The sequence below is a fragment of the Bos indicus x Bos taurus genome, chromosome 21 (assembly GCF_003369695.1).
Source record: "Bos indicus x Bos taurus breed Angus x Brahman F1 hybrid chromosome 21, Bos_hybrid_MaternalHap_v2.0, whole genome shotgun sequence".
In the NCBI taxonomy this organism is placed as follows: Eukaryota; Metazoa; Chordata; class Mammalia; order Artiodactyla; family Bovidae; genus Bos; species Bos indicus x Bos taurus.
The window spans coordinates 6,883,784-6,900,714 of NC_040096.1; the positions used below are offsets into that span (position 1 = coordinate 6,883,784).

At 43.5% G+C, this 16,931-nt stretch overlaps 1 protein-coding gene across 1 annotated transcript; it reads left to right on the top strand.

The window, feature by feature from the left end:
• The first annotated feature begins 8,641 nt into the window (after nucleotides 1–8,641).
• LYSMD4 (LysM domain containing 4) lies at nucleotides 8,642–15,295 on the top strand. Its single transcript, XM_027521481.1, has 3 exons — nucleotides 8,642–8,702; nucleotides 10,021–10,310; nucleotides 12,559–15,295. Exons 2-3 carry the CDS (start codon nucleotides 10,029–10,031, stop codon nucleotides 13,168–13,170), a joined length of 894 nt encoding a protein of 297 aa, XP_027377282.1. The 5' UTR covers nucleotides 8,642–8,702; nucleotides 10,021–10,028; the 3' UTR covers nucleotides 13,171–15,295.
• The last annotated feature ends 1,636 nt before the right edge of the window (nucleotides 15,296–16,931 follow it).

Consider the following 16,931-nt stretch of genomic DNA (forward strand, 5'->3'; position numbering starts at 1 on the left):
GGAAGGAAAGCTATGACCAACTTAGATGATGTATTAAAAAGCAGAGACATCACTTTGCCAACAAAGGTCCATATAGCCAAAGCTATGATTTTTGCAGTAGTCATGTATGGATATAAGAGTTGGATCATAAAGAAGGCTGAGTGCTGAAGAATTGATGCTTTCAAATTGTGGTGCTGAAGAAGACTCGATAGTCCCTTGGCCTGCAAGGAGATCAAACCAGTCAATCCTAAAGAAATATTCATTGGAAGGACTGATGTTGAAGCTGAAACTCCAGTACGTTGGCCACCTGATATGAAGAGCTGACTCATTGGAAAAGACCCTGATTCTGGGAGAGATTGAAGGCAAAAGGAGAAGTGGACAACAGAGGATGAGATGGTTGGATGGTATCACTGACTCAATGGACATTAGTCTGAGAAAACTCCAGGAGACAGTGAAGGACAGAGACGCTTAGGGTGCTGCAGTCTGTGGGGTCGCAGAGTCAGACATGACTGAACAGCAATAACAAGTAGTTTTATTTTGTTGATGCTTGAGGAAATGTTTGTCCTGGTGCAAACACTACAGCAGAGGGTTCCAGGACCCAGGTCCAAGGTCCCAGCCTGTCTTACCCCCACACTAACCAGTCACCTGGATTCCCCTAGGATGGGAATTCAATTCCCAAAGTGAAACTCTGCTGTGAGCCACCCTGACCAGGGAACCATAGCATCCACTACTGTCCTTGTGCCACTTGGGCTCACTGGATTTGCATGGTAAGTTCATTTCCTCTGGGAACAACTCCCTCAAGATTTTGGTGAGTCTCTTTTCCTGGAGTTTTGGAGCTGGGTCACCTGCTGGCCAGCAAGGAAGACCCCATCACTGGTGGGAGCTGAAGGCACTAGTAACCTCTGGCGTGCTGCCATGATGCAATGGGCAACTGTCATGGGGCAGGTCCTGGGGTAGTATATTAGCTCAGACTGCTGTAACGATAATGCCATAGGCTGGGAGGTTTAAACAACCGACATTTGGACCCAAAGGCAGATGCACACAGAAGGAAGATGATGTGAAGAGATGCAGGGAGAAAACAAACCATGGAGAGGGGCCTGGAACAGATCCCTCAAGGTCCCCTGAAGTCCTGGGGGCTGGGAAGTCCAAGTTCAGTTCCTGGTGTGCACGCACATGTCTTCTTGCTGTTGTCCTCACATGTTAGAGAGAGATCCCCTTTCTCCAGTCTCTTCTTCTAAGGACACTAGTTCCATTCATGAAAGCTTCACTTCACGGCCTAATCACCTCCCAAAGGCTCTGTCTCTGAATACCGTCGTATCAGGGATTAAGGTTTCTGCATACGAATTTGGGGGCAACACAATCCTTCAGTCTATAGCAACTTCCCAGTTTAGAAGATGAGAAATTCTTGTACTCATACCGTGCATCAGTTTCCTAGGGCTGCTGTAATAAAGTACCACATACCGGGTGGTTGAAACAACTGAAATTTATTTTCCCATAGTTCCAGAGGCTACAGTTCTCAGGTCAACAGGGCTGGTTCTTTCTGAGGGCCATGAGTGAAGAGTCTGTTTCAGGCCCCTGCCTGTGGTTTGTGTTTGGCTTTTTCTCCCTGAGTTTCTTCATGTCACCTTCCTTCTGTGTGCCACACACGGCAGTTGAGGTTGTGCAATGTGGAGAGAGGGGCTCTGTGCCCCACCATACCACAGAGACCCTCCTCGTCTACCCGCCAGGCAGAGCTATGACTGGGTTGGATCAGCCCACTCCTTACAGCTGAGTCATGCCATATAACACTTATAATTTTGCATCTTGCTCTAGTTTCTGTGGGTTGTTTTGAATCATAATTGTTGAATTTTTCAAACATCTATTTAGTTGGCTATTTTTTTTAACAATAATCTAATCCCCTCTCCCACTCTCAATACATTCAGATTTATCTGCCTTTCTTTGATCTAGAGTGGATGACACCCTCCCCACTCACCTCACGCACACCTTCACCACTGCCCTTCCTTCTGTGATGTAGTCTCTGTTTTGTGGATGCCTTTTCATCACTTTCTTGTTTTTACTCCTTTGTTTTTAGAGTAAAAGATCGTTCAGTGGCATCTTAAGAAATGGTATATGGGAGGTTAACTCTGAGTGATCCTATATATTCAAAAATACTTCTATTTCATCTTCTCAGTTCACTGATAGTTTTGCTGAGTCTAAACATTCTAGATTGAAAACCATTTCTCTGAAATTTTGAGGATACTGTTCAACTCTCCCTCACTGCTCATAAGGTAGCTCCCTAGCACTTTCATCTCTTCAAGGTTCTGGCTCCCACTGAGTAAGCGCCTGTGGTTTCCTGGGCTCCCATGACAATACCTCTTCACAATGGCCCCCAGGAGAGGGGGATGGTGGCTCCACCATGGTGGCTAATGTCCCCAGCTTGTATATCCATCACCAATGACCCCAATCCCTGCATGCAGGTCCCTCAAGCATTAATACTCTGAGTCGCTTCTTGGTTAAATCCTGATGATACAGAGGCCCATTGTTCCTGAAAAGATGTGAGGCTGGAAATGATGATGAAATAGTTCAAGATGCAGCAGTCGATGGGGTTCAGGAGCATTAGCCAAGTACCTATTCAAGTCCATTACACAGACGTTTTCTGAGCCCCCCGGCTTCTAATTCTGGGGTTAAGATGTTTACAACCTGGTTTTAAGCACTTACTTTTTACATACAGGGTGCATTAGTCTGAAGTCTGTTTGGAGGCAACAAGAGTCCTGCTGAGGGGCCTGACACACTCATGCATGTAATCAAAGCTTTTGTAGCCCACGAGTCCCAGCAGAGTGGCATTACCAGAGATGCCTGCAATTTTACACGTTTGTGCCCTGACCTGCAGTAACAGAAAACATCAGCTAAAAAGTCCCTCCAGGCAGAAAAGCCTGGTGGTCCCACCTGGGCACCGTGAGGAAGCTTCTGGGCAGGATGCTGGGCTGAGGAGTCCAGGGCCCTCCTTCACCTGTCTTGGAGGCCCTGGGCCCCTGTTCCATTTGGGTGGCCCATTCTCCTTTACTGTCTGAAATATCACTGAGTGCACCTTCCTCCTGGAGCTTCGCCTGGCACAGCTCCCCTGAGTCTTCATCTGCGAGACTGCCTACCTTCTAGCTAGCCTTGCTGCTCCCAGCCCACCACCTGTATAGGACTTCAGGTTAAAGGGTCCTGGTTGGAGTGCCTGGGGAGGAAGGGAACGATCCCTGCCTTCCTTCATCCCTCCTCTACTGTTGACATTCTGACCAAGCTTGGACTTGACTCAAATGGTCAGGACTGATGTGCATGCACGCTCAGTAATGGCTGACTCTTTGTGACCCCCATGGACTGTAACCCACCAGGCTCCTCTGTCCATGGGATTCTCCAGGCAAGTATACTGGAGTAGGTTGCCATTTCCTCGTCCAGGGAATCTTCTCAACCCAGGGATCAAACCCATATCTCCTGCACTGGCAGGTGGATTCTTTACTGCTGAACCACCTGGAAGCCCCAGATGGTGAGGACACCTGCATGTTAACTGGGGTCCTTTAGTGAACATGGGGGCCTGCAGACAAAGGCACGGCTCTAAACACTGGATTTCAGGCACTGCAGTGGCCAAGAAGAATATAAGGTGAACTGGGTGCCGTTTTAAATTTTCTAGTAGTCACACACACACACACACAAAAAACAAAACTAAAAGGTGAAGTTGATTTTAATATTTTCTCTAACTTAATGTATCTAATATAGTATGATTTTGCCATGTAAGTCATATAAAAATTACAAAGGAGGTCTGTCTCCCATCCAATCCCAGGGGACCGGGAGGAGACAGGAACCATGGAAGTGTTAAATAGGCCCTCTGACCCTGTGCATAACCCCCAAGAACACCCAGGGGAGTCTGAGCTGAGTTTAAAGGTTGGCAGAAAGAAAGCAGGCAGACTGGGAAATGGTTAGGATGGAGGAGTACTGGGGTTTTGCTCCTGAGAAGTGTTAAGATGTGTCTATGAAATTTTAAACACCCTACTGTATACACTGAGGTCTTGTGGGTGTTGCCCTTCTGGGAAACTAAAACTGGAGAGTGAATTCCCTGCCAAGCTGGAGCTGACGGAGCAGCCCCAGGGAGAAGCCAGGGTTACCCCAGGGTAACCTGAGAGCTTGGGCTAGGCGTGGCCTTCACAGGCACTCCCGAGTCTGAGATCACTGACCCCGATGACACCTCCCGAGACAGCCTGCCTGGCTCATCAGGCTCCAGTGTGTAGCCTAATACTCCCTGCTGGCTCAGACGGTAAAGAATCCGCCTACAACGCGGGAGACCTGGGTTCGATCCCTAGGTTGGGAAGATCCCCTGGAGAAGGGAAAGTCTACCTACTCCAGTTTACTTGCCTGGAGAATTCCATGGACATAGGAGCCCAGTAGGCACAGCCCACAGGGTGGCAAAGAGTCAGACACAACTGAGTGACTTTCACTTTCACTTGAACCCACACCCTGGCCCCCAGGGACAATCAAATCTGACACAAATAAAGCTGTTGACAAACAGACTTAAACTCACCTAAAACACCTGTCCCCTGATCAAACCACCTCCAGCTACCTAAGTTAGAGTAGGAATGCATTTTTAATGAAAAATTACTTTTATGCCTTTATGGTTTCCCCCTTGGTAACAATGAAAACTACATTTATGGAATGCTTACTGTATGCCAGGCACCTGGAGAACAGCAACGTCTGTCTTAGATCCTATTTACTTTATTTTATTTTGGAACATTATTGATTTACAATGTTGTGTTAGCTTGAGGTGTACCGTAAAGTGATTTCATTATATTTATATATATATATACATACATACGTATATGCATATATTCTTTTTCAGATCTCATTGTATATATAAGAAAGCTGAGGCTTGTGGAGGTCACAAAATTTTCCAACAAATCCTAAAGGATGGCTCTAGATTCAAAGTTAGGCAATTGACTTGAGCTTTTGTGGCTTCAACCACTATTCGGCAGGTCCACCACCTCCTCGTTACAGGAGCAAATGTGTGGAGCAGAGACAAGTTTAAACATGCAAATGCACAAAAAGAAGTAGAACTACAGAAACATTCTGTTTTACAACCTCAGATGGATGTAGGGTGACGCTGTGCGGATTTGTCCTTTACTTTGTTTTATAGAGATTTTTATTCATAACCACCCTTCCATGTCTTTAACTACGATTCTATGAGAGTATTTTAAATGCCTGTACATACTTTATTCCATTTCATAAATGAGCTAAATGAATTCAACCTAATCCTCTTCTATGACTTTTTTGGGTCCCCTTCCCATTTCTCACCACTCAGAACAGTTGTACAACAAATCTTTTTACAGGTCATAATTATTTCCTCAGTAAATTACAGAAGGCAGAATCAAGGAATGTGAACATCTTAAAAACTATTGCTACAAACGTCCTATGTTCCATCCATGGGTCTGGAAGACCCATTGGAGAAGGGAATGGCAACCCACTCCAGTATTCTTGCCCTGAGAATTCCATGGACAGAGGAGTCTGGCAGGTTACAGTCCATGGGTCACAAAGAGTCGGACACAACTGAGCAACTAACACTTTCACTTGCACAAATGTCCCAATGGACATTCTTACCAGCAGGGCCTGCCTGAGAGTCCACTATCCCTGCCTGTGCAACCACACACCACAGAAGCCTTTGAGGTTTGATTTTTTCAGGGTGTTGCAGCTATTTGAGTTTCCATTGATTGACTATCTGTAAAGTTGACACCCCCTTTTTCTATACGTATTTCTTTAGCAAATTGTTTACACCATTATTCCATGGAGTGTGTTTTTCTTATTAAGATCTGAATGTCTTTTATATATTCAATATATTAACATAACAAACAGAACAGATTTTTTTTTTTACCCAATTCATCACATGCCTTTTAACTTATTAATAATGTTTTTTTTGCTGTACCAAATGCAATCTATTTCTTAAGCCTTTTTTCTACCACTTTCCTCTGAATTCCTAAAGTTGGCAACATCTTTGTAGGTGTGAGCTTTAACACTCATTGCCATGTTTCTCCCAAGGGCTTCATTTCTAAAAATGACTACAACATGTGGAAGAAATCAAGAGGCTTTGATTTTTCCAGTTTGTGGATAGGAGACTGAGCCACAATGACCAATGGATTTTCTTGTGTCACTAGAGAAACCACAACCTAAAAAACCAGATCAAGAACACCCAATTCCACAAAGTAGGGATGGCAAGCCAACTTCACCTCCTCTGACAGTATCGCTGTATTGGTCCTGGCTGTTCTATGCTGATGCCTAACAGTTGTCTGAGCCTCTGTGATGAACTAGCAATGGCCGTCAGGGGTAGGTGGAGAGCAGGTGCCTTGAAAACTGCCACAGGGGTAGAGTGTCCAGACACTGTGAGAAGGGAAGGGGTGTTAATGATAATTGTGTTGAGACAATAGGCATCAGTTCAGTTCAGTTCAGTCGCTCAGTCGTGTCCGACTCTTTGCGACCCCATGAATCGAAGCACGCCAGGCCTCGCTGTCCATCACCAACTCCCGGAATTCACTTAGACTCACGTCCATCGAGTCAGTGACACCATCCAGCCATCTCATCCTCTGTCGTCCCCTTCTCCTCCTGCCCCCAATCCCTCCCAGCATCAGAGTCTTTTCCAATGAGTAACTCTTTGCATGAGGTGGCCAAAGTACTGGAGTTAGACCATTCAGGTATGACCTAAATCAAATCCCTTATGATTATACAGTGGAAGTGAGAAATAGATTTAAGGGCCTAGCTCTGATAGATAGAGTGCCTGATGAACTATGGAATGAGGTTCGTGACATTGTACAGGAGACAGGGATGAAGACCATCCCTATGGAAAAGAAATGCAAAAAAGCAAAATGGCTGTCTGGAGAGGCCTTACAAATAGCTGTGAAAAGAAGAGAAGCGAAAAGCAAAGGAGAAAAGGAAAGATATAAGCATCTGAATGTAGAGTTCCAAAGAATAGCAAGAAGAGACCAGAAAGCCTTCCTCAGCGATCAATGCAAAGAAATAGAGGAAAACAACAGAATGGGAAAGACTAGAGATCTCTTCAAGAAAATTAGAGACACCAAGGGAACATTTCATGCAAAGATGGGCTCGATAAAGGACAGAAATGGTATGGACCTAAAAGAAGCAGAAGATATTAAGAAGAGGTGGCAAGAATACACAGAAAAACTGTACAAAAAAGATCTTCACGACCCAGATAACCACGATGGTGTGATCATTCATCTAGAGCCAGACATCCTGGAATGTGAAGTCAAGGATGGGCCTTGAATAATAAAGGCCTTTCGCAGGGCCTTAGAAAGCATCACTACAAACAAAGCTAGTGGAGACAACAGGAATAAACTGTAATTATTCCAGGCAGAAGGAATGTATGGCCATCCTGGGCATAGGGAACTACACAGTAGAAGAGGACAAGTGAAGTGAAAGTAGCTCAGTTGTGCCCGACTCTTTGTGACCCCATGGACTGTGTAGTCTATGAAATTCTCCAGGTCAAAATACTGGAGTGGGTAGCCTATCCCTTCTCCAGGGGATCTTCCCAACCCAGGAATTAAACAAGGGTCTCCTGCATTGCAGGCGAATTCTTTACCAACTGAGCTATCAGGGAAGCCCTGCTATCAGGAAAGAGGGGACCAAGGCCCAAAAAGCTTACAGAAAGATCACAGGTACACAGCTGGTAAATGCAGAACTGGTGTAGGTCTCCGTGCATTTTCCATAGTGCCTCAAAGCTACTGCTAACCTACTGTGCACCTTTGGGCGAGTCTCCCTTAGGAAGCATAAACTATGAACTAAGTTGGTGGAGGTGATGGAATTCCAGATGAGCTATTTCAAATCCTAAAAGATGATGCTGTTAAAATGCTGCATTCAATATGTCAGCAAATTTGGAAAACTCAGCAGTGGCCACAAGATTGGAAAAGGTCAGTTTTCGTTCCAATCCCAAAGTAAGGCAATGACAAAGAATGTTCAAACTACTGCACAATTTCACTCATCTCACATGCTAGCAAAGTAATGCTCAAAATTCTCCAAGCCAGGCTTCAACAGTACATGAACCATGAACTTCCAGATGTTCAGGCTGGATTTAGATAAGGCAGAAGAACCAGAGATCAAATTGCCAACATTCACTGTATCATGGAGAAAGCCCTCCGCCATGTGACACTTGATAAATTATGTTTCTTTAGTCATTGTTTGCGCGGTTCGCCGTGTTACACCGGTGGACTTTTCTTTTTTATCCTTTTGGGCGGGGCGCGGCGGAGCAAACTCCTGTGTTCAGACCAGAGAAGCCCCAGGCTGCGGAGATCCCCTCACCCTCCCACGCAGATCCCCTGGGGCTCCTTCTTGGCCGGAGGCCTCAGCTACCCTCTACTAGGTACCTGAGCTGTCGTTACATATCACAGACAGACAGGGGGTGAGAGCGCGGAGGCTCAGCGGAGAGCTGGGAGAGACAGAAGACAGGACGGGCCAGGGAGAGCGGCATCCACTGTCAGGCGGGTGTGGCGAGGTTCGGTTCAGGGGCTCCACCTGGGCCCCGCCCCGCCGCCGGCATCGGCCCCGCCCCTGGGATTCGCAGGTCAGGCGCCGACCTCTCCGCACCGCCGGAGCCGCCCATCACTGATTTCATTGGCTACCTCGCCGTTCCCGCCCCCAGACACCAGCTGATTTCCGCAGCCAATCGGCAGGCGCGGCGGCGGCGGGTCTCGGGGATCCCGGATGCTGAGGTACCGGGCCTGCTGGAGGGGGGCGACGGTCCTATTTCGGGGCAGTGGCATTGTCCCGCTTGCAGTCTGGGTAGCCAGCCGCCACTCCTGAGACTCTGAGGTCACCCTCCTGCAGCTGGAGGTGCCGCGACCCAGACTGTCGAGGGCTGGCCGGAGGTTTCTGAGGTGGAGGTCGGAGGTCGTGCCTCTGTGGAACGTTGGGACTCCGCCGGTCTGAGCAGAGGACGGTCTGCTCCCGGCTTTTTCTTAGACAGCTCCTGTTTGGGGGTCCGCCTTCCTTTCGCGGAAGGAGCTCCGAGGGGAATGGAGGCCCCGGGGCTTCTTGCAGGCGCTGAGCTCCGACGGGAACGTCCGCTCGAGCCCCGGCCGCCGCGGGTGACCCTCGGACATCCGGAGAGCCGCCTCTTACCTCCTTCCCCGAGAGCCGGCGGGGGCTCCAGGGTGCGGGGTGGGGGCTGGGGCCAGGGAGGGGTCGCTCCGTGGCCCCGCTGTTCCTAAGGGCCCGCACCCCTTCTGGCTCCCAAGAAACCCAGTGCCAATTGTTTCAGGCTGTCGTTCCCGGTTTTGATATTTCATTTTGGAAGTTCATTGGAGCCACTTGGAGAGAGAAAAGGCTGCATTGTGGCTTCTGCACTTGTCTGGAAGTGAAAATAAAAACCAGACTTGGGAGGGTTCTGAAGGCCAAGGGAGCTGTGAGAAACCGAACGAATTCCTTAGTTTGACAGAAATCTTCCCCTTAACTTGCCTCACTTGTTACATAATGCAAGCCGTTTCAAGATCACAGTATTTAGTCTCATAATTCTTCTAAGCAAATGTTCTTAGTCTTGACCTTAAGTAAAACTACTTTGGAATGCTTGAAGAATTGAGCAATACTTTTTTTGTAAAAGGTTCTGAGTTTAAGAGTCTTAGTGCAAGGAAGGAAGTTGAGAGCAGTCCTTACCTCTCGTCAGTGATCCCAGCTGGTGCTTTATTACTCCAGGACCAAAAAGAGAAGTTATTTCTGTACATCTCTGGGTTCTGGGGAGACATAGCAATGGATGAGGAATAAAGGGAGAAGAAAGGGGATTCTTGTTTTTTGCTCAAAAATATGTAATTAGGAAAAAAATTATTTGCCTATCTCTCCCTTCATCTCAGCCAGAATAAATACATTTTGATATTTTTTGTGCACAAAATACTCAACACATGTCATGAGTATGTGTTGAGTATTTATTTTAGGGAAAGAAGTCATCTCTAACAAGAAGAAGACATTTATCTTCATTGTAGTCCCAGAGGAATGAATATGCCTTGTGTGGAATTAACCTTGGGGTTTGGTTTTCAGTTAAGGAAATGAGGCAGAAGGAGGTGATAACCAAGACCTTCCAAAGCCCAGCTGTGGTCTGTAGGACTCCGACCAGCCACGTTTACATGTTTGAAAATGGTGTTGAGGACTCCGAGGACTCCTCTGAGGAAGAGTCCCACCGAGTGGCCCTGCGGCCCCGGGGCAAGGAGGGCCAGAAGAAGGGTGCCCACCACCCTCACCGGCCAGGAGCAGGGGATGTGGTGCTGCTGCAGCGGGAGCTGACCCAGGGGGACAGCCTCAACAAGCTCGCTCTTCAGTATGGCTGCAAAGTAAGAAACCCCACAAGAGAAGGTGCCACCTGCCCCTTGGCCCTGTGTTAAGAGGAACAGAGGCACTCACTGAAGGGTGGGGACCCTTCCTACCTCTTCTGGACCCCCAGAAGTGGTTGGGAGAAGCCTGTTTGAGAGTAAAGGACACTCCTATCTAGCTAGAGATGGAGGGCAGGTGGAATGACCTGTTTATCACAGAGAAAGGGAATTAGGAATTTCAGGTGATGGGACAGTTCCCTCTCTGCACAGTACTTCTGGTCTTCCTTGTCCTTCCAAACTGAAATTCTGAGACCTTTTTTTCTTTTGAACACATTTTATTTAATGCATAATGGGGCCAGAGATGCCAGGCAGAGTTTATCCAAGATTTCTTCGGTGTACTTTTTTTTTTTTTTTGCTACTTTTCTGTTTTTAAACCTTTCTTGCTAATTGTAGCTTATTTGGTAAATTTTTGCCTTCTTTCTTTCAGAACTGCATGATCTATCCTTTGTATGCTGTGTATCTATATAACCCTGTTTCTCTCTTTAATTATGTTTTTAGCGTTCAGAGTGATTAACAATGGCAAAGTAAGTAGGAGAGTATTTATTGAATTGTTGCATTTTTTCCTAGATTCAAACTATTTCGTTTTGCTAGTACTATGCTACTATTTTCTATGGCTCTCTCCAAGGCTATATAAGCTACTTGTTTAAAAAATCCTTTTATCCTTGAAGGGTCTCTCATTTATCTATGCTATGCTAAGTCACTTCAGTCGTGTCCGACTCTGTGTGACCCCATAGATGGCAGCCCACCAGGCTCCCCCGTCCTTGGGATTCTCCAGGCAAGAACACTGGAGTGGGTTGCCATTTCCTACTCCAGGGATCTTCCTGACCCAGGGATCAAACCTGCATCTCCTGCATTGGCAGGCGGATTCTTTACCACTGAGCAACCTGGAAAGCCCCCTGGGACTCATAATGGTCTCTAAATTGTACTGAGATTTTTATTTGATCCTAATAATCAGCTTCTGTAGGCATACTAAATAGTTTATAGAGCAAGGGCTGAAAATTGAATCCTTTCCTACAAAGACCTGAATAGACACAGTGGGCTTCTTGGAATGCTGATGTTTAACAAATCCAAAAGAACTATGTAATTTATCTAATAAGTGATCAGGTTTCCTATTTGAAGTAAATAAGTTTGATGTTAGCTTATTAGGATCAAAGACAAAAATATCTCAAGTACCTTAAGTTACAAGATATACACCAATACAATTAAATGGTAAAAGCAATTGCTAAATAATTAAAATAATGAAGATGGTCGATTTGAATGAAGTCTGTTGACTGTTATTTACATTCTAGTTTAAATGGACTTAGGAGTTAAAACCTTAGAATCTATCTCTGATGCTTTTGGTAAGTTTTCAAACAATCACTTGAGGGAGGATTTGTCTTTGACTTACATTTCCCCCTACTTTTTAAATCTTAAAGTTTGAGTATGAGGGGAGTTTGTTATGACTTCGTCATAAACTTTGTTGTGAGTCTTTAAAATTCAGGTTGCGTTCCTTTCTCAAGTCATAATATTGAAATGGAAGGTGTCAGTCTGTAGTTTCCAACTTGATGCATTCTCTGTGCATGTTTCTAGTTATAAAAAGTGTTCTGAAAGCCTCAAACTGAATTAACTCTAGATTGCTTTTATTTTAAAAGTAAGTTTATAGGCCATATAGTACATCTGGAAAGGAAAACATAGTAGAATCATGAGAGCACACCTTTTAAGAAGTTGTTACAGATGAACTAGGTCCTAGTGTCGGTAGAGCTGGCTAAGGCTTTGTGTTTGCTGAATGCTGATATCTACTGCAGCTACTAAATTAAATTCTGATGCAGGAGAGAAGTCAGCCAGACAGGGGCACTGTTGCCTAAAAAGTTAACTGCAGAAAGGGCTACAGCCTTCTTTTACCATGAAGTGTTTCACCTTAAGGCTTTTTATTGAAGGCACACTTTAAACAAATAAATTCTTTTCCAAAACTGATCTTGAGTTGCTCCAATTTGTCAGTCTATACAAAAATTTGATGACTAAGCTGTACATTAAGGCCGAGTTAAAGCCAAAAACAATTATTCAGCCTGAACTCAATTATGTGTATAGTTAAACAGTTTTCGAGTGTTTGTCAGATTCTTAGGTGATGTGAGTGTGGACCATCACCCAGGAAGGTTAAGTGCCACTTTTTGGATATTAGTTTTAAACAGCTTTACATATTTTGTGATGTTTGTCTTCATGGCTTCCCTAGGTCGCAGATATCAAGAAAGTCAACAACTTCATCAGAGAACAAGACTTATATGCTTTAAAATCTATTAAGATTCCAGTGAAAAACCACGGCATCCTAACAGAGACCCACAAAGAACTTAGACCCCTCCTGAACTCATCCTCAGAGACCAGAGTGACCTTCGAGGAGCAGCCAGACCCAGACAGAGCAGCTGTCAATGCTAGTGCCTCATCTAGCTCACTGACGGATTTCTTTAAGGGCATTGATCAGAATATTGAACATGCAGTTCAGTCAGAAATCTTTTTGAGTGAAAGTTACTCCATAGAGACCTCCAGTCAGCCACTGCTTCCTGCTCCTCCGAAGATACCAACAAATGGTGCAGACTGTGGAATTCAGTGGTGGAATGCTGTTTTTATCATGCTTCTAATTGGAGTTGTTTTACCAGTGTTTTATTTGGTCTATTTTAAAATACAAGCTACTAGTGAGACCCCTAGTATCTTGAATACAACTGCTATCCCCAATGGCTCCATGGCAGGGAATGCAGTTCCAGGGCAAGCCCCCAGATTAGCAATTCCAATGCCAACCATCCCCTCTTCAGACAGCCAGTTCAGTCAGACCACCCACGGGGGGAACTAGCTCTTGTTTCTAAGGAATCAGGCCAGCTATAGCACTTGGGCTTCTGCTAATGTTGGCCATATCTTAGCATGCTGCTTTTTTTTTTTTTTTTTTTTTTCTGTGACATATGGACAGATTTCAGAAGTCACCATCATGTTCTCCGTCACATTCATCATGGGGAGTGGACTCATCCAAGCCTGTGGGAGCCAAAACATCAGCATTCTCAGCCTCTTTTACATCCAGAGAAGAGCGACAGGAGAGACGTTTGCACATGGCAAATGCTGCTCCTTGAAGGCATTTAGTGGACTGGACTCGTGTGTCTTCACAATAGCACTGTAGGCCCTCAAGTTGGACATGCTTGGAGGGAGATGAATGGCCTTGGCAGACGGACCTGCGTATGGGAGACCCTGGTGTCAGCTTTGTTTGTCTGTGTGTTGCTTTGTCCCCTGCCTATTGTGGAGGGATGACTGGCTCTGAAAAATGATGTTTTGTATATCTCCCCAGCAAAAACGGTATGCAATAATGAGATGTCACCCTGTTTCAGGGCGTGATACATTAGAGTTGTAACAAGCCCTGCTTCACATTTACACCCAGATAGCTTTTTTATGTCATATCTAGAATTTTGAAAGCCCTAAATCTAAACTGCTGTAGTATTGAGTAAGTAGCAGTTCTGTTCCTCATAATTTTAGAGCTCCTTAATCTGACACACAGGCACATTTTAAGCTCTTCCTGCGCAGCCGGCACTTCCTGGCCGGAACATTTGAAGGCCGTGGCCCAGTTTCACCTGAGGACCTTTTCCATAGTGATTGCTAACTGGATTCCCCAAGTCAGCATCCTTGGAAGGAGCTCTTTCTGATCTGTGTCGAGTGGAGTAGGTAAGGGAGAAACATGAGTGCCTTATCACCCAGGTCCCAACATGTGACATGTGCTCAAAAGAAAAAAAGGTTTCAGAATTTCAGTTTGGAAGGACAAGGAAAACCAGAAGTACTGTGCAGAGAGGGAACTGTCCCATCACCTGAAATTCCTAATTCCCTTTCTCTGTGATGAACAGGTCATTCCACCTGCCTTCCATCTCTAGCTAGATAGGAGTGTCCTTTACTCTAGAACAGGCTTCTGCCAACCACTTCTGGGGGTCAGGAAGAGGTAGGAAGGGTCCCCACCCTTCAGTGAGTGCCTCTGTTCCTCTTAACACAGGGCCAAGGGGCAGGTGGCGCCTTCTCCTGTGGGGTTTCTTACTTTGTGCAGATACCTCTTTGACGTAGTGTTTTTATTTTCTTTAGATATAGTCCCAGAAGTGGAATTGCTGGATCATGTTGTAGTTCCATTTTTTAATTTTTGAGGAACGTCTGTTTTCCATAGTGGCTATACCAATCTGTAATCTCACCAATATCTCTCTTCATTGGAGAAATGTCTATTCAGGTTCTTTGCCATTATAAATTAATTTTTTTTTTTTTTTTTGCTGTTGAGTTACAAGTTCTTTATACATTTTAGATATTAACCCCTTATCAGATACATGGTTTACAAATATTTTTCTCCCATTCCATAGGTTATCTTTTTATTTTTTTAATGCTTTCTTTTGCTGTGCAGAAGCTTTTTACTTTGATGTAGTCCCATTTATTTATTTTTTTATCTTGTTGTTTGTGCTTTAAGTGTCATATCCAAAAAAAATTGCAAACACTGATGTCATGGAGCTTACTGCCTGTTATTTTCTAGTAGTTTTATGGTTTCTAGTCTTTGAGTCAAGTCTTTAATTGATTTCAAGTTAATTTTTGTGAGTGGTGTAAGATAGGCATCTACTTTCATTCTTTGCATGTGAATATTCAATTTCCCCACCCCTGCTGTCAAAAAGACTGTTTTTTTCTCCATTGATTATTCTTGGCTCCCTTGTGAAATATTGCTTGACTCTATATGAATGGGTTTATTTCTGGGCTCTTGATTCTGTTCCATTGGTGTGTGGTTTTAATGTCATTACCATACTGTTTTGATAACTATTGCTACATAGCTTGTAATCAGAAAATGTGATGCTGCCTACTTTGTACTTCTTTCTCAGGATTGCTTTGGTTCTTCAGAGTCTTTTGTGGCTCTGTATAATTTTTGGTACTGTATAGTTTTTCTCTAATTCTGTGAAAAGTGCCATTGAAATCTTGATAAGAGACTGTTGAATCTATAGATAGCTTTAAATAATGTTAAATCTTCAATCCATGAGCACAGGATAGTTTTTCCTTTATTTGTATCTCCTTCATTTTCTTTCATCTATATCTTGTAGTTTTCAGTGTAGAGATATTTCATGTCTTTGGTTAAATTTATTCATAAGTATTTCATTGTTTTTGATGCTTTTAAGTGGCATCATTTTATTTCTTTTTCAGATAACTCATTGTTAGCATATAGAAACACTATTGTTTCTTTTGTATCCTGGAACTTCACTGAATTTGTTAATTAAATCTAACTTTTTTTTGGTAGAGGCTTTAGGATTTTGAATATGTAATATGTCAACTGCAAATGTTGACATTTTTATTTCTTCTTTTTTACTTCTGGTACTTTTTTTTTTTTTCTTGATTCCACTTCTGATTGCTCTGGGTAGGACTTCCAGAACTATATTGAATAGAAGTTTTGAGAGTGGACACCCTTGTCTTGTTCCTGATCTTATGGGAAAAACTTTCAGCCTTTCACCATTGATCATGATATTAGCTGTGGACTTGTCATATTTATGGTCTTTGTTATGTTGAGATATGTTGTTTCTATACCTAATTTGTTAAGAGTTATTTTTTTTAAATCAGGAACAGATATTTTATTTTGTCAGATTCTTTTTCAGCATCTTTTGAGATGATCATATGATTTTTATCCATTTTGTTAATGAGGTGTATCACACTGATTTATTTGCAAATGTTGGAACATCTCTGCATCTGTGGAATAAATCACAGTTAATCATAGTAAATGATCCTTTTAATGTACTATTGAATTTAGAATGCTGATATTTTATTGAGAATTTTTGCATCAGGAATACTGACATATAAGTTTTTTTTCTTATAGTAACTTTCTTAGAATAGATAATGCTGGCCATGTAAAATAAATTTGGGAGTTTTCCCGCTTTGATTTTTGAGAATACTATCAGTAGGATTGGCATTAATTCTCCTTTAACTGTTTGGTAAAATTCACCAGTGAAGCCGTCTGGCTGTGGGCTTTTCTCTGTTGGAAGATTTTTTATTACTAATTCAGTCTCCTCACTTGTAGTTGGTCTGCAGATTTTCTATTTCTTTCTGATTCAGCCTTTATAGGTTGTATGTTTCTAAGAATTTTTCCATTTCTTCTAGATTGTCCAGTTTGTTAGCATATAGTTGTTCATAGTAGCTCCATGGAGTCTTTGTAAATCTTTGAATCAGTTGTAATGTATTTTTTCATTTGTAATTTTTTTGATTTGGGTCCTTTCTTTTTTCCTTGGTTAGTCTAGCCAAAGATTTGTCTAATTTTGTTTATCTTTTTGAAGATCCAGTTTTTAGTTTCTTATCTTTTTAGTCTCTATTTCATTTTATCTCCTCTAATCTTTCTTTCCTTTCTTCAACTAACTTTGAACTTAATTTATTCTTCTTTCTGTAGTTCTTTGAGGTGTAAAGTTAGGTGGTTTATTTGAATTATTTCTTAATGTAGGTGTCTATTGCTGTGTGTTTTCCTCTTAGATCTGCTTTCTCTGCAACACATACATTTTGATACGTTGTGTTTTCATTTTGGTTTGTGTCAAGAAACTTATCTGTCTCTCTTTAAAAAGATCATATACCATGATCAAG

Coding starts and splice junctions, on each gene's coding strand:
- LYSMD4 (XM_027521481.1), top strand. CDS start 10,029: ATGAGGCAGAAGGAGGTGATAACCAAGACCTTCCAAAGCCCAGCTGTG. Junction 10,311..12,558: donor CTCTTCAGTATGGCTGCAAA/GTAAGAAACCCC, acceptor TGGCTTCCCTAG/GTCGCAGATATCAAGAAAGT.